The following is a 22,629-nucleotide window of genomic DNA, read 5'->3' on the forward strand; positions in this document are numbered from 1 at the left end:
GACCTACAATAACAAACCCAAAACAATTAAGAAAATGAGAATAGGAACATACATATCGATAATTACCTTAAATGTAAACGGACAAAATGCTTCCGGCAAAAGACACAGGTTGGCTGAATGGATACAAAACCAAGACCCATATATATGCTGTCTACAAGAAACCCACTTCAGAACTAGAGACACATACAGACTGAAAGTAATGGGATGGAAAAAGATATTCCATGCAAATGGAAACCAAAGGAAAACTGGAGTAGCAATTCTCATATCAGACAAAAGAGACTTTAAAATAAAGACTATTAGAAGAGACAGAGAGGACACTACATAATGATCAAGGGATCGATCCAAGAAGAAGATATAACAATTGTAAGTATTTATGCACCCAAAATAGGAGCACCTCAATACATAAGGCAAATGCTAACAGCCATAAAAGGGGGAAATCGACAGTAACACATTCATAGCCCCACTTTCACCAATGGACAGATCATGCAAAATGAAAATAAATAAGGAATCACAAGCTTTAAATGATACGTTAAACAAGATGGACTTAATTGATATTTATAGGACATTCCATCCAAAAACAACAGAATACACTTTTTTTTCAAGTGCCCATGGAACATTCTCCAGGATAGATCATATCTTGGGTCACAAATCAAGCCTTGGTAAATTGAAGAAAATTGAAATTGTATCAAGTACCTTTTCTGACCACAACGCTATGAGACTAGATATCAATTACAGGAAAGATCTGTAAAAAATACAAACACATGGAGGCTAAACAATACACTACTTAATAACGAAGTGATCACTGAAGAAATCAAAGGGGAAATAAAAAATACCTAGAAACAAATGACAATGGAGACACGACAACCCAAAACCTATGGGATGCAGCAAAAGCAGTTCTAAGATGGAAGTTTATAGCAATACAATCCCACCTTAAGAAACAGGAAACATCTCGAATAAACAACCTAAACTTGCACCTAAAGGAATTAGAGAAAGAAGAACAAAAAAATCCCAAAGTTAGCAGAAGAAAAGAAATCATAAAGATCAGATCAGAAATAAATGAAAAAGAAATGAAGGAAATGATAGCAAAGATCAATAAAACTAAATGCTAGTTCTTTGAGAAGATAAACAAAATTGATAAACCATTAGCCAGACTCATCAAGAAAAAAAGGGATAATACCCAAATCAATAGAATTAGAAATGAAAAAGAAGTAACAACTGACACTGCAGAAATACAAAAGATCATGAGAGATTACTACAAGCAACTCTATGCCAATAAAATGGACAACCTGGAAGAAATGAAAAAATTCTTCGAAATGCACAACCTGCCAAGACTGAACCAGGAAGAAATAGAAAATATGAACAGACCAATCACAAGCACTGAAAATGAAACTGTGATTAAAATCTTCCAACAAACAAAAGCTCAGGACCAGATGGCTTCACAGGCAAATTCTATCAAACATTTAGAGAACAGCTAACACCTATCCTTCTCAAACTCTTCCAAAATATAGCAGAGGGAGGAACACTCCCAAACTCATTCTATGAGGCCACCATCACCCTGATAACAAAACCAGACAAGGATGTCACAAGGAAAGAAAACTACAGGCCAATAACACTGATGAACATAGATGCAAAAATCCTCAACAAAATACTAGCAAACAGAATCCAACATCACATTAAAAGGATGATACACCATGATCAAGTGGTGTTTATTCCAGGAATGCAAGGATTCTTCAATATACGCAAATCAATCAACGTGATACACCATATTAACAAATTGAAGGAGAAAAACCATATGATCATCTCAATAGATGCAGAAAAAGCTTTTGAAAAAATTCAACACCCATTTATGATAGAAACCCTGCAGAAAGTAGGCATAGAGCGAACTTTCCTCAACATAATAAAGGACATATATGACAAACCCACAGCCAACATCGTCCTCAATGGTGAAAAATGAAAGCATTTCCACTAAGATCAGGAACAAGACAAGGTTGCCCACCCTCACCACTCTTATTCAACATAGTTTTGGAAGTTTTAGCTACAGCAATCAGAGAAGAAAAAGAAATAAAATGAATCCAAATCGGAAAAGAAGAAGTAAAGCTGTCACTCTTTGCAGGTGACATGATACTATACATAGAGAATCCTAAAGATGCTACTAGAAAACTACTAGAGCTAATCAATGAATTTGGTAAAGTAGCAGGATACAAAACTAATGCACAGAAATTTCTGGCATTCTTATACACTAATGATGAAAAATCTGAAAGTGAAATCAAGAAAGCACTCCCATTTACCATTGCAACAAAAAGAATAAAATATCTAGGAATAAACCTACCTAAGGAGACAGAAGACCTGTATGCAGAAAATTATAAGACACAGATGAAAGAAATTAAAGATGATACAAATAGATGGAGAGATATACCATGTTCTTGGATTGGGAGAATCAACATTGTGAAAATGACTCTACTACCCAAAGCAATCTACAGATTCAATGCAATCCCTATCAAACTACCACTGGCATTTTTCTCAGAACTAGAACAAAAAATTTCACAATTTGTATGGAAACACAAAAGACCCCGAATAGCCAAAGCAATCTTGAGAACGAAAAATGGAGCTGGAGGAATCAGGCTTCCTGACTTCAGACTATACTACAAAGCTACAGTAATCAAGGCAGTATGGTACTGGCACAAAAACAAAAAGATAGATCAATGGAACAGGATAGAAAGCCCAGAGATAAACCCACGCACATATGGTCACCTTATCTTTGATAAAGGAGGCAGGAACGTACAGTTGAGAAAGGACAGCCCTCTTCAATAAGTGTTGCTGGGAAAACTGGACAGGTATATGTAAAAGTACGAGATTAGATCACTCCCTAACACCATACACAAAAATAAGCTCAAAATGGATTAACGACCTAAATGTAAGGGCAGAAACTTTCAAACTCTTAGAGGAAAACATAGGCAGAACACTCTATGACATAAATCACAGCAAGATCCTTTTTGACCCACCTCCTAGAGAAATGGAAATAAAAACAAAAATAAACAATTGGGACCTAATGAAACGTCGAAACTTTTACACAGCAAAGAAACCATAAACAAGACCAAAAGACAGCCCTCAGAATGGGAGAAAATATTTTCAAATGAAGCAACTGACAAAGGATTAATCTCCAAAATTTATAAGCAACACATGCAGCTCAATAACAAAAAAACAAACAACTCAATCCAAAAATGGGCAGAAGACCTAAACAGACATTTCTCCAAGGAAAATATACAGACTGCCAACAAACACTTGAAAGAATGCTCAACATCATTAATCATTAGAGAAATGTGAATCAAAACTACAATGAGATATCATCTCACACCAGTCAGAATGGCCATCATCAAAAAATCTAGAAACAATAAATGCTGGAGAGGGTGTGGACAAAAGGGAACACTCTTGCACTGCTGGTGGGAATGTGAATTGGTACAGCCACTATGGAGAACAGTATGGAGTTTCCTTTAAAAACTGCAAATAGAACTACCATATAACCCAGCAATCCCACTACTGGGCATATACCCTGAGAAAACCATAATTCAAAAAGAGTCATGTACCAAAATGTTCATTGCAGCTCTATTTACAATAGCCCAGAGATGGAAACAACCTAAGTGTCCATCATTGGTTGAATGGATAAAGAAGATGTGGAACATATATACAATGGAATATTACTCAGCCATAAACAGAAACGAAATTGAGCTATTTGTAATGAGGTGGATGGACCTAGAGTCTGTCATACAGAGTGAAGTAAGACGGAAAGAGATGGACAAATACCGTATGCTAACACATATGTATGGAATTTAAGAAAAAAAATATCATGAGGAGCCTAGGGGTAAGACAGGAATAAAGACACAGACCTACTAGGGAATGGACTTGGGGATATGGGGAGGGGGAGGGGTGGGCTGTGACAGGGCGAGAGAGAGGCATGGACATGAATACACTACCGGACGTGAAGTTGATGGCTGGTGGGAGGCAGCCGCGTGGCACAGGGAGATCAGCTCAGTGCTTTGTGACCGCCTGGAGGGGTGGGATGGGGAGGGTGGGAAGGAGGGAGACACAGGAGGGAGGAGATATGGGAACGTGTGTTTATGTATAGCTGATTCACTTTGTTGTGGAGCAGAAGCTAGCACACCATTGTAGAGCAATTATACTCCAATAAAGATGTAAAAAAATAAATTAATTTAAAAAAAATCAGTTTGCTACCCAGAAATAACTGTAGTGATCTCTCAAAAACACCAATCTGATGCTGTTGCCCTGTGCCCAGCCCAGTTATGGCTCCACATGGAAAAAGTCCAAACACTTTTCCATGGTTGACAATGGCCTACACAATCTGTCCGCTGCCTCTTTTGCCATTCTCCTCTGTCTTCTCTCTCCCATTCGTTCATTCACTATGTATTGAGCGTCAGTTCTGGGCCTCTTACCCCCTCACCACTTAACCACTGGCTACTTCTTGAATGCTTTACGCTCTCCCCTCATCCCAGCCTTGTCAGCTGTTGCCCGGTCTCTGCCCTGAAGACTCTTCCTTCTTCATTTATTTCTTATTTGTCCTCTAAGAGTCAACTGAAATTTAATAGAAAAATGGACAAAGGTCATGAATGGGCCCTTAACAGAAAAAGAAACACTAATTGCTGATAAATACATGAAAAGATCTCAACCTCATAATTAATGAGGTTCAGAATAAGGCTCATTGTTGTTTACACCTGCCATTCTGGTCGTGGCAGAAAGGAGTGTGCATGAGGCCTCTGTTCCCTTTCCTGCCAACTTGGTGGTCATCTCTGAAGCTGCATTTTGCAGCCTCACAATTTGGCGGGGCCTCCATCAGCCTGAATATTTGTGTCCACAGAGAGCAGAGATTCCCACCAACCTGTGTTGGATGTTTAACATGAGCAAGAAATAAGCATTTGTTGAGTTAAGCCGCTGAGATCTCCACATTACTTGGTTACCACAGCGTACATGGGCCAGCCCAATTAATACACTCTCACACGCCCTTTTTACAAATGAAGAAAACAAGACTCAGAGAAAATCAATAACCTGCTAAAGGAACACAGATAGTAAGGAGTAGAGCTGGAATTTGAACACAGGCAGTCTGGCTCAAAGACTGTGTTGGGTTTTTTTGTTTGTTTTTTTTTTGTTTTTTGTGGTACACGGGCCTCTCTGTTGTGGCCTCTCCCATTGCGGAGCACAGGCTCTGGACGCGCAGGCTCAGCAGCCATGGCTCACGGGCCTAGCCCCTCCGCGGCATGTGGGATCTTCCCGGATCGGGGCACGAACCCGTGTCCCTTGCATCAGCAGGCGGACTCTCAACCACTGCGCCACCAGGGAAGCCCAAGACTGTGTTTTTAACATCCATATTTTTCTGCCCCTTGTCTATATGTGTATGTGCATGCACACGCATGCATGTGGTGAAATATATATATTTTTATATCCATAATCTCTGGCTACATACACACAAACTATTAACAGTGGTTACCTCTGAGGAGCAACATTCTGGACAAGACTGAGGAAGGGGAACTACCAGTCTAAAGGCTCCAGGCCCCGACGTGGGCCTGGCCTGGGCTGGCCGTCCATAATGGTCATACTTCTCCCTCAACGCAGTGTCAGCTCCTAGGCCTTGGGGACTCTTCTCTCTCATGGGAACATGGTGGCAGTGAGGGGAGGCAGTGGTAATGAGGCAAGTCTGTGGAGATAGGACAAGAGCTCAAGAAAGGGAACTCAGCTCTCACTGAGGAGAGGGCCCCAAGGCCTGGGCTGCATGGAGGGAGAGAGCAGAGGCCCGGCTGGGGCCCTGGTCCTCAGCAAGAGGCCATTCGGAGCTGACCTTTTTCCCCTTTCAGTCAAGAACGTTTACATACGCAGAAGGCCTGGCTTCCTCCTTCCTCTCTGGCCTAACATGTACTCTAGGGCCACGTCCACACCCAGCCTCCCAGTCAGCAGTAAGTAAGGAGATGCAGGAGCTAGGGACAGGAGCTCATAGGCCAGAATCAGGCCCCTTGTGGATTCAGCTCCCAGGCCAGCTCTTCCACTTGCTAACTATGCAGTCTTGGATGGCCCACTTGTATTGCATGTACCTCAACTTCCTCATCTGTACAATGGAGATGATTAGGCATGTCAGGTGCTTAGAAGAGTATCTGGCATGAAAAAAAAGTGCAGTAGATGTTAGCTAATACTATATGAGTGCAAGCTATCATTATGTGTGTGTGTAGCTATTAGTGTGTATTATTATGCATAACAATAGCTTCTACCTCATAAGGTTGGCAGCAGGCTAAAATGAAACCATAGGTATGCAAATGCCTGGCACAAAGTAAGTAGCTGGTACATATGAATTCCTTTCTCCTGGTCTCTTCCAGCTCTGATTGCCCATAATTCCTAGGTTAACACTGATCTTTTTAGCATTCAGGCATCCTGATACCCACCCCAGGCAGGCATCTGAGCCCCCCAATCCCTGTTCTCCAGCTCACTCTCCCTATTGCCTGGTAAGTCTCAGGCTCCCAGGGCCCACCTGCATTCTTCCTTCCCAGATATCTTCCAAGGTCATTTAGGTCATGACCCTGCCTCCAGACAAGTACTCACCTAAACCACTTAAAAAATGAGAATTTTGGGCTTCCCTGGTGGTGCAGTGGTTGAGAGTCCGCCTGCCGATGCAGGGGACACAGGTTCGTGCCCCGGTCCAGGAAGATCCCACATGCCGCAAAGCGGCTAGGCCCGTGAGCCATGGCCGCTGAGCCTGCGCGTCCGGAGCCTGTGCTCCACAACGGGAGAGGCCACAACAGTCAAAGGCCCGCGTACCAAAAAAAAAGAGAGAAGTTTGTTCCAGGCCCCCCCTCCCATAGGGATGGTTTGCTTCAGCACCTACAGTACCATAGCCAGCATCTAAAGAACTTTCACAAAATATTTGTGGTGTGGATAGAAGAGGAAAACGGATGGATAAATGGATGAATTCTTTTGGACAAGAGGTTTTCAGAGCTCCCTCTGCCACCAGGACAACTGTCTCACACCGATGGTCTGCTCAGGTCCCCAAGGTTGCAGCTAAGCCCATTTCCTTGGCAAGCCTCAGTGGACCTGCTCCCCATCTCCCCCAGACATGCCTTCCAGGCCCCACTGACGACCCAGGAGGGCTCACTACACACACCGGCCACAGGGCTGGCTCACACACATGTGCACACACATTCCTGCACAGGCAGGCACCCATACCCATGTGCGCACTCACAGATTCCACGTGGACCATGCCCAAGCGCGTCAGGCTAGAGGCCCGGGGGGCCAACTGTCCTGCTTTGCCTGAGATAACGCAGATTTCAGCATCGAGAGTCCAGCTAAACCCTATAAGCCCTCAGTCCCAGGCAAACCAGGACTTTTGGTCACCCTGCCAAAGGCCGAAGACTCACCGATAACCAAGGCGCTGAGGGCCCACTGGAAAAGAGCAAAGACCTCCAGGACGGTCTTGAGGTCCTTCTTGGAGGGCAAGAGCACTACGGCCAGGGTCCCAGTGGCTCCCGGTAAGTGCAGTTGGGCTGGCCAGTCCCACCTGCTCAGGGGCTGGTGGGGTTTCCTCCCTTTGTGCTTTCTTCTTCAGCCCCTGCCTAGTCTCCACCCCTGTCTAGTCTCCCCCCCCTGCCTAGTCTCCACCCCCTAACCTGCCCTCCCCCCACCACAGGACCACAGGACTACACGCTGCAGCTGCTTGTCCAGTTCCTTCCAACCGTCTACCCACCTGCACTTTACCCACTTGGGCATGGCCCAGGCTATGATTGTGACACCCTCTTGCACACTTGTGCAGAGAAGTGTAGATGGAGCTCTGGTGTGGGAAGTGAGTGGAGGTGAGGATGGGGCTGCTGAGAGGCCTCCAGAGCCAGTGTGGATGAGGGGAGAGGGGGCAGGGAGGAGCCCAGGGCACACATGGCACCCCGAGTCTACATTTTGGTTTATGAGGCCCAGCTGTCTATGGTCTTTCGGTGACAATGTGATTGAGGAGGAGGAGGTCACAGGTGGGGTGTGCCTGGCAGGTACGGAGGAGCAGAAGCCTGGAGCTGAGTGAGTGAAAGGAGCTGAGGAGGTGACGTCAGAGAGCTTGACAGGGCCAGAGGGTGTAAGGCCTTGGCCTTCTCCTCTGACTGAAATGGGGTGTCAGTGTGGGGTTTTGAGCAGAAAGAGGAAAGGATTGCCTTCCGGTTTTAAAGGGCCATGGAAGAAGAAGGAGCCTTTTGAGGGAGGATGGCAATAATCCATGCAGATATGACGGTGGCTCAGGGCAGACTGGCGGGAGTCAGGATGGTGGGAAACGTTTGGATTCTGGGTGTCTCGTCTGATGCAGAGGCCCCACGTAAGCACTGTCCTCTCTGAGGCTCAGAAGCCTCTACAGGGGAGCCTCGTGGTGAGCAGCCACCATGCACTCCACCTTGGCCTGCAAACCTTCCTTGCTTTCAGTTTCGTCCCATCCAGTCCTTCAGGAAATGTGTGGAGGGTGTTGAATGGTGGTGAAGGGGCTGCTGGGAAGGGAGGCTGAAAAGGGCAACGGAGACAATCTCTGAGTCAGGACACGGGGATGAGGAGTTTGGGCTTAATCCTGGGGACCCGGACGGGGTGCCATCAGCTTCTGACCAGGGATGGTGACTTGTGCCAAATGCCACAGGACGACTGTCAGGCCCAGGGTGACTGTCAGGGACCAGGGACCTAGTTGCCCCCATGATAGACACACAGGCCCATCCCCCTCCTCCTCTCTAATACCTACTTGCAGGCCCAGTTCTGCAGCCACATAATGTAAGTGCATGGGCTCATGGGGACTTTCCCCAGCGCTGCAAGGCCTGCTGGCCCACATCTCTCGCCCTGCTAGACTGACTTCATTGTTTGGGGTAAGGGCAGCCCACTCCTTAGCCCACCTCCTGTTGGGGAAACTTCCTGAGACTATCCCCCAACGGGGAACAAAGCTCCATAAACACTGAACACAGACGAGAAGCAAGGGACAGAAACAGCTCTGGCAGGTAAGAAACAGTCCCCCTAGGAGTTTAGGATTAACAGACACACACTACTATGTATGAAGCAGATAACCAACAAGGACGTACTGGACAGCACAGGGAACTCTACTCAATATCTTGTAACAACCTATAATGGAAAAGAATCTGAAAAAGGATATATATATATATATATGCATATATATATGTATATACATGTAATATATGTATACATATGTATCTATATATACCCACATATAACCAAATCACTTTGCTGTACACCTGAAACTAACACAACATTGTAAATCAACTATACTTCAATAAAAATGTCTTAAATTAAAATTAAGAAAAAAAGAAAAGAAACAGTCCTGCCTGGGCCTCTGGTGTGGAGGGGGTAGGGGATAGGAGTCACTGGTAACGGCCAAGGTTCTGACTCGGTCTCTGGATGGATAGCAGGGAAGGAAATGCAAGAGGACGAGAATTCTTGCAAGGCTGACAGAGCAAATTAGAAGCTTAGCTCGGGCCACCATCTGTGAGAGGTGCCTGTGGGGCAAGCAGGCCCTGTGATGTCACATGAAGCCGGCTGCCGGTTTCTAAAGTGTGTTCTGCTGACCCTGGGCTTCCAGAGACCTGCTGCCGGGGCAACTGCAGCGGGGGCTGAGCAAAGGGCTCTGGAGTTGCCAGCTCCCACTTGAAAGAGAGCACTAGCTCTCTTTTACTCTGCTTCCAATTGGAATTCCAGGAAAGATTCTACTGGACAAAAGGATGGGGGTGGGGGCGGGGAAGGAGAAGCCTCCGCGAGGCCCTGGGGAGCCTAGCAGGGAAAAGATCTGCACTTCCCTGCCAAGGAGAAGCTGCCTCCGTCTGGCCCAGGTGGGCTGTGGGCCAAATGCACGGGGTCCAGGGACACGTCCAGGGACAGAGCCAAGGCAGCAAGTGGAGACTGCAGCCAGCCCGAAAAGAGAGGACCCTCTGCCCGCCACAGAGGAAGAATGCCTGGCCGCTGAGTGGTCTCTGTCTCCACAGAGCTGGCCCTGAGGGGGATCCTCACTCATACTCAGCCCAGCCCTGAGGACTTGGGTTTTGTTATTCTTGCCTCTTCATGCATCTGTCCATCCACTGACCTTGACTCCTCCACCTCCCACCCTGGTCTGGGAGCTTTCAGGGGCAGAAACTGGGTGGTACTGGGTCTTACTCTTCTCACGTGCTCAGCCCCTAACACAGGCTACATGGCAGGCACGCACTGGTGTTCATTATAAAAATTCCTGAGCGGGTGGAGGCCTGACCCATTTGCCTGGCACTGGGCAAATCTCTGGGGTTTGTCTTCCTCAAATGTAAATAGGAGATGAATACTCCCTCTCGGACTTGTGAGAATCCACATAAGGAACAGATGGTCAGTCACTTTGTGAGCTGTGAAATGGTGTCCACATGTAGGTTGCTGCTGCCACTGTCCTTAAGAGGAGGGGATGGGCACTGAAGAAAGAAAGCCCAGAGTCTGGGCCTGCCCTGGGATGGGTTTCCCTCCAAGCAGTGTTACCTTGGAAAATGGGTGTCAAAAACGTAAGAGCAGAATCAATGACAGCAAGAGTGTTTGGAATATTATAGAAACTCTGACTTCCCATCTGCACAGAGAAAGCCATGTGCCCAGCTGATGCATCTGCATGCATCCCACCATCCTAACACCAAAGAGAAAAATGGTGAAGGCTCTTTGGGGGCTTCTAATTCTTAGTCTTATCCTCCTCCATCATCTCCCCACCCCATCCTTTTAAAATCCCTAGAGATTCTGAGGCTCAGAGACTGTCAGAGCTGGAAGGACTCTCCAAGGTTTCTAATTCCAAATTACTCATGGAGGGCTCCTCATGGCTGTCATCGAGTGCCCTGCCAGTGAAATCCTTCTTCCTGCTCTCAGACCGAGGCCCAGCTCTCCACTGGTCCTACTCTACTCCCCTGGAAACAGACAAAAAAAACAAAGTTAGTCCTTCCCTAACATAGCAGTTTTTACCCCACCCTCATAGGGTTCCCAGATAGAATACAGGATGCCAGTTAAATCTGAATTTCACATAAACAACGAATAATGTTTTAGTATAAATATGCCCCAAATATTGCATGGGACATACTTATACTAAAACATTCACTGTTCACCTGAAATTCAAATTTAATGGTGTCTTGTGTCTTTATTTGCTAAACTTGGCAACCCTCAGTCCCAGGATCATGTGGTCAGCAGTTGACTTTTTCTGTCACATCCAGAGAGCAGACCCCACTCAGTGACCTAGGGAGGCCCGTGGGTCACCTCCAATTTCTCAGCTGACCCAGAGATCATGGTAGCTCCCATCTTCTGCATTTAATGGTTTAGTCAAATTCTTTCAAAGGTGTCCTCACTATGCTAGGGGGTTTTTCCTGCACACTTCACACCCACATCCATCCCATCCAACTCTTCTGCTTGTTGGGCAGGGCTTTCTGGTTCAAGTTCCAGTCTCCCTTTCTCACAGCTGGCAAACTAAGAATGATCAGGAGGTGGAGGCTGACCAAGAAACCAAAACAGAACGTTAGGGATGGGGGCAGGAAAGGCCAAGACTGACTCAGCTGGAAGGTGCCAGAGGACTGGAGATGGCTGCTCTCCTCTGCCCTGGTGGGCAACAGGGACCTTTCCTATTTCCAAAGGGACCCCAGGATTTGGGGGGCTCACATGGCCATTTCTCCCAGAAGACTCACCCTTACATCTAACCTCATGCCACTGGTGACAGTAACGAGTCTCACACTCTCCTACATGAACGCATGTGATCCCTTAGCAGATGGGGAAGGAGAAGCTACACTGAGTATATAGACCATTGATAAGGAGGAAAAAAGGAAGAAACAGGGCTGGGACCCTAGTCAAGAGCAAGATTGTTCCAAAGCTCAGCTTTAATTTTGCATGCCATTCTGCAGTTCCTTGTTTTTTGTTTTGTTTTGTTTTGTTTTGTTATTTTAGGTACAGTTCTTATTTTATTGCAAGGCACACAATCATATATACAATGCATAATTATCACCTTCTAAGTACAAGATATAAAGAATATACATTAAAGACTATATGGATATGCTTCTGTTTCAGAGAAGAAAACTGCCTTAGGGCAAGCAGGTTCATGCCCTTTTGGGAACAGATTTTCATATTTATGCTGAATCTTCCAAACAGTTCTTGCTTAGAAAATAAATCTCACTGAGTGGACATACAATCTTGTCACAGTTTTCTCCTTAAAAAGCTCTAATTTAAAGCCAGCCAATGTATTCCTGTTATTCCAGTTATTCTTCTTATGTCCCAGTACTAGATAAAACACCTATAAATTGCCTGATAACAGTTATACAGATTTAAGAACTTTATTTCTCAGTAATGCATCACAGAATGAAACCATTTTCTTAAGACTTATGTGAATTTTCCTTGATTTTTTCAAAACTATCTTTCCAAACTATGCTTCCTTTTTAGTATTAAGTCTGGAGTTTTGACTTAAACTCTACATAGGGGATACATCCAGATTCATAAGAGTAAAACAAGACGCTAACAGTAGTTCTACTCTTCTTCCAGTCGGAATTATGGTTTTTCATCCTCATTGCCGCCTTCTGCACAGTTTTATTTCTCTGCAATTTTCTGACCCCTCACTAGGTCCTGTTTTCCAGTTCTTGCCAGGGACGGGAGAAGGGACTCATGAAGGAAGCTGAATTCAAGGCTAGATACATGCAGTTCTGGTCCCAAAGAGACACAATGGACAGTACACTCCTTGCTGTGACTGGAGAACAGGAACATGACGAGATGGGACACAGACACACACTCTCACACACTGTGCATGCACACAGTATCCACACATGCACACACACACACAATGCACACGCACACATACACTCAACTCTCACACACACGCATACACACCTTTGACAAAGAAATATATTTGTGTAAGAGATATTTTTCCTAACATACATGATTCACTTTAACATCCTTTAAAGTATTGCCCTAAAATGACCCTAAAATTACATACCCGTCCTCTCGTCTTCTGCTTTGGGGTCTCTGGTGCTTCCAACAATGGAGAAGCTTGGAACACCGTGACCTCACGGGCACTGAGAGCTGTATCTCTCTCTCCTGGGGCTGCAAACTTAGCCACGAAGAGATGCAGGACGCTCAGGTTAATCTTTAGACTGCAATAATGGCAAGATGCTATGAGGGCATGTGGAGTGTGAATTTAAAGAGATTGTCATATTTCCCATATCAACAGGGTTTGTTCCTGGAACCCTCCATTTAAATATCCCTCCCGTATGATGGCCAAAATTTTTAACCATGGGGTGAATGTCAACCAGTATTTAAGCCATGCCTATGTACTTTTAGTTATAAGAATACAAGGACACCTAAGAAAATCAATGAAATGTAAGAAATGCTCAAAAGAGCACTTCATTTTCATCAGGGAAAACCTTGCCCCACTGCCTTCACTCAGCTGTGCTAGGTGCCATGAAAATCTGCAAAGTAGACAAACATCATCACAGTAAAATTCTGAAACCGCGTACAAACTCTTCCATGCAAGGTATGTTTCCAAAAGGAAAGAATACACACACAAGAGAGAAAGTACTCGGTGAACAGAACCTATCGATGTAGTGATGGCGGTAGTTATATAGTCTATACATTTGATTTTCCTATAAGTTCCAGAGGATGCTGCCCTAATAACATACGAGCTTAAAGAAGAGATGGCTGTTATTTCTAAATTAGCCCTTTCTTCTGCCCAGGCAAATTGCAGAAAAAGCCATTACCTTGAAACCATACGTTTCTGCAGTTCCTTGTTTTTTGACTGTCTTCCCCTACTTGGCTATAAGCTCCTTGAGGTTAGGGATCTTTGTCTACTGTGTTCATGGTTATATCCACAGTGCCTAGCACAGTGCCTGGCATCTCGTAGGACTGATAAATGGTGGCTGACCGAATGAGAAAAGCAGTTCAAGCATAGGAGTACAGTCAAGGACAAGGCTGGGGTCAGTATAGAAACCCAGCATGAACAGAGCAGGAAACTCTTACGACCTTAGAGCCTGAAGGGACAGGTGGGAGGGTGAGGAAAGAACAAATCCTCAGAAAGATACCCAAAATACCTTCAGTGAGGTTGGCTTCCTGTTGCTCAATCTCCCGGCCTCCTTACTCACACTCCAACACCTATACCCCAGCGATATAATCCTGCATCTCCGAGTGCTGGGGAGTGATTCTCCAGATGCATAGGAGCTGTGAGCAACTGTAGCATCCAAGATGAGATGATTTCCTCACATCTTCTCTCTTTACACCAAAATATCATTGTATGCTATTGTCTCTAATTAGGAAAACTTGAATATAATGGCTTGTGTTTGACAATTTCTCAGCAGCCCTTGAGCTCACTGGAAATCTCCCTCTGATGTGAGCTAGGAACCCAGTCCAGACAGACACTTAAGGACCAATAAACTCTGAACTAATGAGTATGCTGATTACCATGGAAACTGCTGTCTCTGCTGGCCTATGAAGGGGAGGAGGACTGGCGGTGATGAAATGAAATGGGGAGGATGTGTGAGAATGGAGTGGGGGCAGGAGCTGGGAGGTAGGGACTGGGGTAAGGTAGAGGAAAGGAACTTCCATTTATTACTGTCTTCCTCGGAGCCGGACACTGAACTGGGTGCCTGACATACATTTGATCATCACAGCCCCCTGCAAGACAGGCATTAATTCTTAATTCTTTTCCCCTCCCACCTCACCAACGGGCAAAGCATATGCTGTTGATCAACAAGATGACCTATCACCATTCCCAATGCTTCTTATTGGAAAAGAGAGCCTTGAACTCCCTGCCAACTAATCCTTATCAAAAACTCAGCTGTGGACGTTACTGAGCTCTGCCCACCAGAGCAACAGCCAGCTCTACACACCACCATTCTCTCCCATCAGGAAACTTGCACAAGCCTCTTAGATAGCCTATCCACCAGAGGGCAGACAGCAGAAGCAAGAAGAACTACAATCCAGCAACCTGTGGAACAAAAACCACATTCAAAGAAAGATAGACAAGATGAAAAGGCAGAGAGCTATGTACCAGATGAAGGAACAAGAGAAAACCCCAGAAAAACAACTAAATGAAGTGGAAATAGGCAACCTTCTAGAAAAAGAATTCAGAATAATGATAGTGAAGATAATCCAGGACCTCAGAAAAAGAATAGAGGCAAAGATCGAGAAGATGCAAGAAATGTTTAACAGAGACCTAGAAAAATTAAAGAACAAACAAGCAGAGATAAACAATACAATAACTGAAATGAAAACTACACTAGAAGGAATCAATAGCAGAATAACTGAGGCAGAAGAACGGATAAGTGACCTGGAAGACAGAGAGATGGAATTCACTGCTACGGATCAGAATAAAGGAAAAAGAATGAAAAGAAATGAAGACAGTCTAAGAGACTTCTGGGACAACATTAAGCACAATAATGTTCACATTATGTTATGAATAGGGGTCCCAGAAGGAAAAGAGAGAAAGGACCGAAGAAAATATTTGAAGAGATTATACTTGAAAACTTCCTTAACATGGGAAAGGAAATAACCACCCAAGTCCAGGAACTGCAGAGACTCCCATACAGGATAAACCCAAGGAGAAACAAGCGAGGCACATAGTAATCAACTTGGCAAAAATTAAAGACAAAGAAAAATTATTGAAAGCAGCAGGGGAAAAACGACAAATAACGTACAAGGGAACTCCCATAAGGTTAACAGCTGATTTCTCAGCAGACACTCTATAAGCAAGAAGGGAGTGGCATGACATATTTAAGTGATGAAAGGGAAGAACCAACAACCAAGATTATTCTACCCAGCAAGGATCTCATTCAGGTTCGATGGAGAAATCGATTAGCCCCACAACTATTAAGGAAAACAATTTTGTAATTTTAATGCTCCCCCAACAGCAATCTCTTGGCCCAGATGTTTTCACTGAAGAATCCCACCAAACACTGAAAGAATTAACTCTGTTACATAATCTCTTCTAGAAAAACAGAAGAGGAAGGAAGACTTCCAAATTCATTTTATGAAGCTAGTATTACCCTAATATCAAAACCAAACAAAACAGTACTGAAAGAGAAACCCACAGGCAAATATCTCTCATGAAGGTAGATTTTTAAATCCCTAATAAAATCTTAGCAAATAGAATTGAGCGACGTATATAAAGAATTGTAAACCATGACCAAATGGAGTTAATTTCAGGGATGCAAGACTGGTTCAATACTTGACAGTACATCAACGTAATCCACCATATTAATAAGCTAAAGAAGAAAAATCACACAAACAATTCAATTGATACAGAAAAAAATATTTGACAAAATTCAATACCCATTCATATTACAAAAAAAAGTCTCAGAAAAATAGGGGAATTTCCTCAACTTGATAAAGATCATCTACCAAGAAAACCCAAAAAAACCCTGCAGCTAATTCATACTTAATGTTGAAAGATGAAATGCTTTCCCCCAAGACCCAGAACAAAGCGAGCCTGCCCGCCCTCACCACTCTTATTCAATATAGTGCTAGAAGTTATAATCAGTGCAATAAGGCAAAAAAGGGAAATGAAAGGATACAGACTGGAAATATGAAATAAAACTGCCCCTATTCACAGGCAACATGATTCTCTACATAGAAAATTCCAACGAATCTACCAAAAAGAAATAAAATATAAAACACCTAGAAATAGTAAGTCAGTTGAACAAGCTCATAGAATACAAGATGAACATACAAAAGTCAACTGTATTTCTGTATGCTAGCAATGCGCATGTGAACACCAAAATTAAAAACACAATACCATTTACAATCACTCAGAGAATGAAATGCTTAAATGTAAATCTAACAAAATATGTGCAGGACATATATGGTGAAAATTATAAAACATTCATGAAAAAAATCAATGAAAATTTAAATAAATGGAGATACATACCCAGGTGTTCATGGATTGGAAAACTCAACGTAGTAAAGATGTCAATTCTCCTCAAATTAATATATGGCTCTAACACAATTCCTATGAAAATCCCAGAAAGATTTGTTTGTAGATATAGACAAGATTATTCTAAAATTTATATGGAAAGACAAAGAATTAGAATAGCTAAAACAATTTTGAAAAAAGAATAAAATTGAAGGAAAGGGTCTACCTATATTCAAGATTTATTCCATAGTAATCAAGACTATGGTGTTGGAGGAGGGATAGACACATTGATCAATGGAAAAGAATAGAGAATCCAGAAATAGATATACACAAACATGCCTAACTGATTTTTGACAAAGATGCGAAACCAATTCAATGGAGGAAGCATAGCATTTCCAGCAAATGATGCTGGAGGAATTGGACCACCACAGGCAAAAGAATGAACCTTGGCTTAAGCCTCAAACTTTACATGAAAATAAACACAAAACAGATCACAGGTTTCAACTTAAAACGCAAAACTATAAACTTTTAGTAAAAAAAAAAAAGGACAAATTCTTTGGTATCTAGAGTTAGACAAAGAGTTCTTGACACCAAAACCATGACTTAGAGAGGAAAAAATTGATAAATTGGACTTCATCGAAATTTAAAACTTTTGCTCTGAGAGACACCAAGAGATGAAAAGACAAGTTACAATGTGGGAGAAAATACTTGCAAAGCACATATCCAACAAAGAACAAGTATCTAGAATATAGAAAGAAGTCTCAAAACTCAGTGGTAAAAAACAGTCCAGTTATAAAATGGGCAAATGACGTAAAGATTTTACCCAAGAGGATACAGCACAGATGGCAAATGGGCACATGAAAAGATGAACATGATTAGCCACCAGGGAAACACAAATTAAAACCACAGTGAGATGTCACTACACATCTATCAGAATGACTAAAAATAAAAAATTATGACAACACCAAATGCTGGTGAGGATGCAGAGAAACTGGATTCCGCATACACTGCTGGTGAGAATGCACAATGGTACAATCACTCTGGAAAATAGCTTCTTAAAAAACTAAACATACACTTATAATATGACCCAGAAATTGCACTCCTGGGCATTTTTTCCCAGAGAAATGAAGCCCTGTGCTCACACAAAAAACCTGTATATGGGTGTTTATAGCAGGGATTGTAACAACCCCAAACTGGAAATAACCCAGAGGTCCTTCAACAGGTGAATGGTTAAATGAACTACAGTACATCCATATCATGGAATACTACTTAGCAATAAAAACGACTGAAGTTTTGATATATGTAAAAACTTGGACAAATGTCCACTTTCCTCCTTTGTAACAAGGAGGAGGTTGTCTCAAGAGCCTTCCCGTTTGGGAGTTCAAGATACAGATGAGCAGAGTGGGGCAGGATGAGAGCATGTTTGAAAGAGCTTAGGGATTTTATTTTACTTTATTTCATTTTATTTTTTAGAACTTTTAGAGATTCAAAATAATCAGAAGGAAGTGGCTTGATGAAGGTCAACTGTCGTGCTTCATGGGAGCCCATTTTGGAAGCTGGGAACCCAGGAGAAGGGGAGTTTAGGGTAGGTGCATTCTGTTGGCACAAGACGAAGTCTGCTCAGCTGTAGTGAACTTTCAGGTTGTTGCTTTCTCACACTGAGATGGGACAGGGTGGATTTGAGGCCTAAACTGAAAGGATTCTGTGTTCCCAGGAACATAAGGAAATATCTTTGTTCTGATACACAAAATTAAGGGTTCAGGGCTTCCCTGGTGGCACAGTGGTTGAGAGTCCGCCTGCCGATGCAGGGGACACGGGTTCGTGCCCCGGTCCGGGAAGATCCCACGTGCCGCGGAGCGGCTGGGCCTGTGGGCCATTGCCACTGAGCCTGCGCGTCCGGAGCCTGTGCTCCGCAATGGGGGAGGCCACGACAGTGAGGGGCCCGCGTACCACACACACACACAAAAAATTAAGCGTTCATCAGTCAAGGCAGCTAAAGAACTGGAGAGAGCCACATTACCTCCTGAACACTGGGAACAAGGACAAGTCCAGTGTCAGAGCACGTTCAGCTGGTGTAACAGTATTTGTCACGTGATTCTCAAGCAGGACCAGTGTCTGCATTGTGTTCAGGCTAGGAAGTGAAGTACGCAGTTCAGAGTCCACGAAAACCTCCACAAGCTCAGTTGCTGCACGGAACGCACAAAGGCGGGATTTTACATCCGGGACAGGAACCCCGCTAAAACCGGAAGCACGTATTGCCACGTGGTCTAAAGGGGGCATAGGTAGGGTCTCCCAACAGCCAATCCTAGTGCCAGGAGTGTTTAGGAGGCGTAGCCGCGGAGAGACAGCGGCCAATGGTAGAGAGGTCCGTTAACAGAGTGAGGGCAACGGCGGGTGAGGGGAACAGAGTACAGCCGCCAGGGGAGGCTGAGGAGCGCTAGGCTGTTCGGTGGTCAGACTGTTCACGTGAACTGTAGCGGTACTTCAGCCACCAAACTTCGATTCTCGCCCGCCCTTAAACATCATGGGAGATTCACAGAGTGAGCATCAGCGGATGTTACGACGCCACAGCCGCGAGAAGACAGAGCTGCAGGCCCACATTCAGGGCATGAAGAGCTCGATCCCCAAGAGCGACAAGCAGAGAAGAAAGCAGTTGCTCCTCGATGTGGCTCGCCTCGAGGCCGAGATGGAGCAGAGGCACCAGCAGGAGCTGGAGAAGTTCCAGGAGAGTTTCCCTGATAACAGCAGCCTCGATTCTGTCACTGAAGATCTGGCCAAGCTGGATCTCGAGAACAAGCCTCCTCACCTCTGGAGGGCACAGAGAAAGCACAAAAGAAAGGAGGCCTTCAATAGAGAAAGCCAGGATTGGATGGACAAGGCTGAGATGGAGCATCTGGCCAGCTTGCGCCATGACGAGGAAATGAAGCTCGGCGCCATCCTGCGGGCCAAGCATCTGGAGGTGAAGGATATCCCGGCCGACGACCACTGCATGTACCGCGCCATCCAAGACCAGCTGGTGTTCTCCGTGACCGTGGGGAGCCTGCGGAGGCGCACCGCCGAGTACATGCGGCAGCATGTCGACGACTTCCTGCCCTTCTTCAGCAACCCCGAAACCGGCGACGCCTGCAGCCGCGACGACTTCTTGAGCTACTGCGACGACATCGTGTTCAGCGCGTCGTGTGGAAGCCAGCTCGAGCTGAGGGCCCTGTCGCACGTCCTGCAGACCCCCATCGAGGTGATCCAGGCCAACTCGCCCGCCGTCGTCATCGGAGAGGAGTACACCAAGAAGCCGCTCACCCTGGTCTGCAAGCAGTACTCCTACAGCAGCGCGGAGCACTACAACTCGGTGAAGCCACTCGACACCGGCTCCGGCGGGAGCGTGGCCCGGCGTCTCATCTAGGCCCGCTGCCGCCATCGCCGTGGCGGCCGCCGTTGGAGCCGAATCTGCCGCCGCCGCGTCTCCTCAGCAGGCTCCGCTTTTTTCCTTCGGTTTTCTCAAGGTTTTGTTTATTCATTTTACTTAGAGTTCACCCCTCTCTCCTCCCCCGCCCCCCCTTCTTCCTCCCTCGCTCTTCTATCCTCCTCGATCGTCCCTGGGTTGCTTCTTTCACGGGGTAGGGGGACCGGAGGCCGGTGACCAGGAAGAGATCTGTACCGTCCTACCCTAGCGGAGTGAGTTTGCCAAGTTCTCACCTTTCTTGCCCTGAAGGGTCTCTGCGCCCCACCCATGAGAACTGGTCACGTTGCAAGTAACTTTGGGGTTCAAAAAATGGCAACTTGGTTTGATGCGTTCTTCACTTGGGGAAAAACATCAGTTTAGCTCAGAATCTTCCGGTTGCCCCGTGAATGTATTCATTACTTAAAGTTGGAGTTGATGTGAATGAAATGATTTGGGAATGCCTTTTGCTTAGTTCTTTGGGGAAAAAAATGTATCGTGGGCTGTTTGGGGGTTTTGCTTTCCACTTCAACTGGGCTACTCAGGAGACGTCTCAAGTTACAAACAAGACCTCCTCTAGTTTTTTTTTGTTTTGTTTTGTTTTTGGCTGCACTGGGTCTTCCTTGCAGTGTGGGGGCTCTAGGCGCGCGGGTTTCAGTAGTTATGGTGTGTGGGCTTAGTAGTTGTGGCTTGCAGGCTCCAGAGCGCAGGCTGAGTAGCTGTGGCTCACAGGCTTAGTTGCTCCGCGGCATGTGGGGTGGGGTCTTCGCTGACCAGGGCTCGAACCTGTGTCCCCGGGATTCTTAACCACTGAGCCACCAGGGAAGCCCTAGTATATTATTTTGTTTTTTCATAAAACCTTGTATGGTTGCAAATTAATTACAGTTGTTTAGATGTTTCCTGAATTCTAAATGTTTGTTAACTTTAGAAGTTAAATGTAAGCGTTAAATGTAGAAAGTAGATTTACCTAAACTGATAGGCTAGATAAGGCTTGCTCTAAGATGTGAACGATCTCAATTTAATTTCCTTTATTAAATATAAGAAAGGACATGACTTTATTCAAGTAGTTGATTCATTTCATTATATCTGCAATTGATGTGAACTAAGAAGAGGCAAACTGATAGGTAGTTTAACTTGCTGTGAGGGGTGACATCAACTAGTAAGTTTCCTTTATTCTCAGACATAAAAGGGTATAACATTGTTCAAGCAGTTGGTCCACTGTTCTATCTACAACTGGTATGAATGTGAAAGATCTGAACTTAGTCGTTTTCCTTAATTCTTAGAGATAAAAAGTATTTAAAGAGAGATTTTAAAAAGTATTAAAGTAGTTGATTCATTTTGTTATATCTGCAACTGGTATGAAGCAAAAAAAAGTGAGCGATAAACTTTTGTTGATATTTGAGACTTGTTGATACCTTGAATTTGCCAAAAAATGTAAAAGTGAAATGATTTGCAGTAAACAATTTAAAAAATTTAACCTTTAGATCCTATATTTCAGTGAGATTACTTAAATTCATTTAAAAATTCTTTGTATACACCAAATGTTCTAAAATGAAATATACAAAGGGGAAAAGGGGAACAGTAGTTTGTTTAAAGAATAAAAGCAGTTTAAAAAAATACCTGGTTTTCCATTTTTGTATAGCTGACTTAGTTCATATAGAGTTTGTATCCCAGGATCGACTTCAGCAAAGGAATCCTGGAGGGTTAGGGAGCAGGAGTGAAGGGGGAGGACACAGTGACAGATGAGGCTTTTGGAAGGAGGAATGGGCCTGCAGTCTTGATGGTGGCCTGGAGTGGAATATCTCCCAGGGATGGATTTAGGGAGTAACAAGATAGTTGAAGCTATCCTGACTTGATGTTTCACTCAGTGCAAACATCATGAAACGGCTTCAGTTAAGGATGTTCTCATTGCTATGCATGAAAAAGAATTCTCACTTTCAAAAACTTGCCAGTCCAGGGCTAGTTGCAGGAGGGAAAGAAGTGCCACTGTTTTTTTTTCTTGAAGGCAGGGGGTGGGGGGGGGGAATCTGTTTTCAAAATACAAATATAGAAATCCTGCCAGATAGCTCACTGTGTAAATGTGTGCATCACATACATTTTCAGATAGCCAGCTGGCTGAGAAGAGGAAGTCCCTGAGAAAACCAGGTATTTGGATGCATTGTGAGAAGAGAGCCTTTTATAGGGACGAGAAGGCTGGCTGGGGAAGGAAGAATAGGCCAGGAAGGGAGGCATAATCTGTAGAAGGGGGCCTGGCTGGGAAAAAGGGTGAAAACTGGGGAAGGGGTCAGTCTAGGGGGATGAATGGGACGTG

General features: G+C 44.6%; 2 protein-coding genes across 2 annotated transcripts in view; one reads left to right on the forward strand and one right to left on the reverse strand.

Moving 5' to 3' along the window:
- The window catches only part of AWAT2 (acyl-CoA wax alcohol acyltransferase 2), a gene marked incomplete at both ends in the record, with an annotated part of 32,827 nt that extends 13,665 nt beyond the window's left edge, over positions 1 to 19,162 (reverse strand). Inside the window, 4 exon segments of the mRNA XM_082864378.1 lie at positions 7,410 to 7,493; positions 10,510 to 10,648; positions 12,977 to 13,133; positions 18,903 to 19,162. Of these exon segments, the coding sequence (XP_082720504.1) occupies positions 7,410 to 7,493; positions 10,510 to 10,648; positions 12,977 to 13,133; positions 18,903 to 19,162 (640 nt within the window).
- A 244-nt stretch (positions 19,163 to 19,406) lies between these two features.
- Positions 19,407 to 20,282, forward strand: OTUD6A (OTU deubiquitinase 6A; the record flags this gene model as incomplete). Its single annotated transcript, XM_082864508.1, has 1 exon — positions 19,407 to 20,282. The coding sequence occupies one exon, from the start codon at positions 19,407 to 19,409 to the stop codon at positions 20,280 to 20,282; it is 876 nt and encodes a 291-aa protein (XP_082720634.1).
- Between the last annotated feature and the right edge of the window lie 2,347 nt (positions 20,283 to 22,629).

This window comes from Leucopleurus acutus (genome assembly GCF_964270905.1).
Source record: "Leucopleurus acutus genome assembly, chromosome: X".
Taxonomy (NCBI): Eukaryota; Metazoa; Chordata; class Mammalia; order Artiodactyla; family Delphinidae; genus Leucopleurus; species Leucopleurus acutus.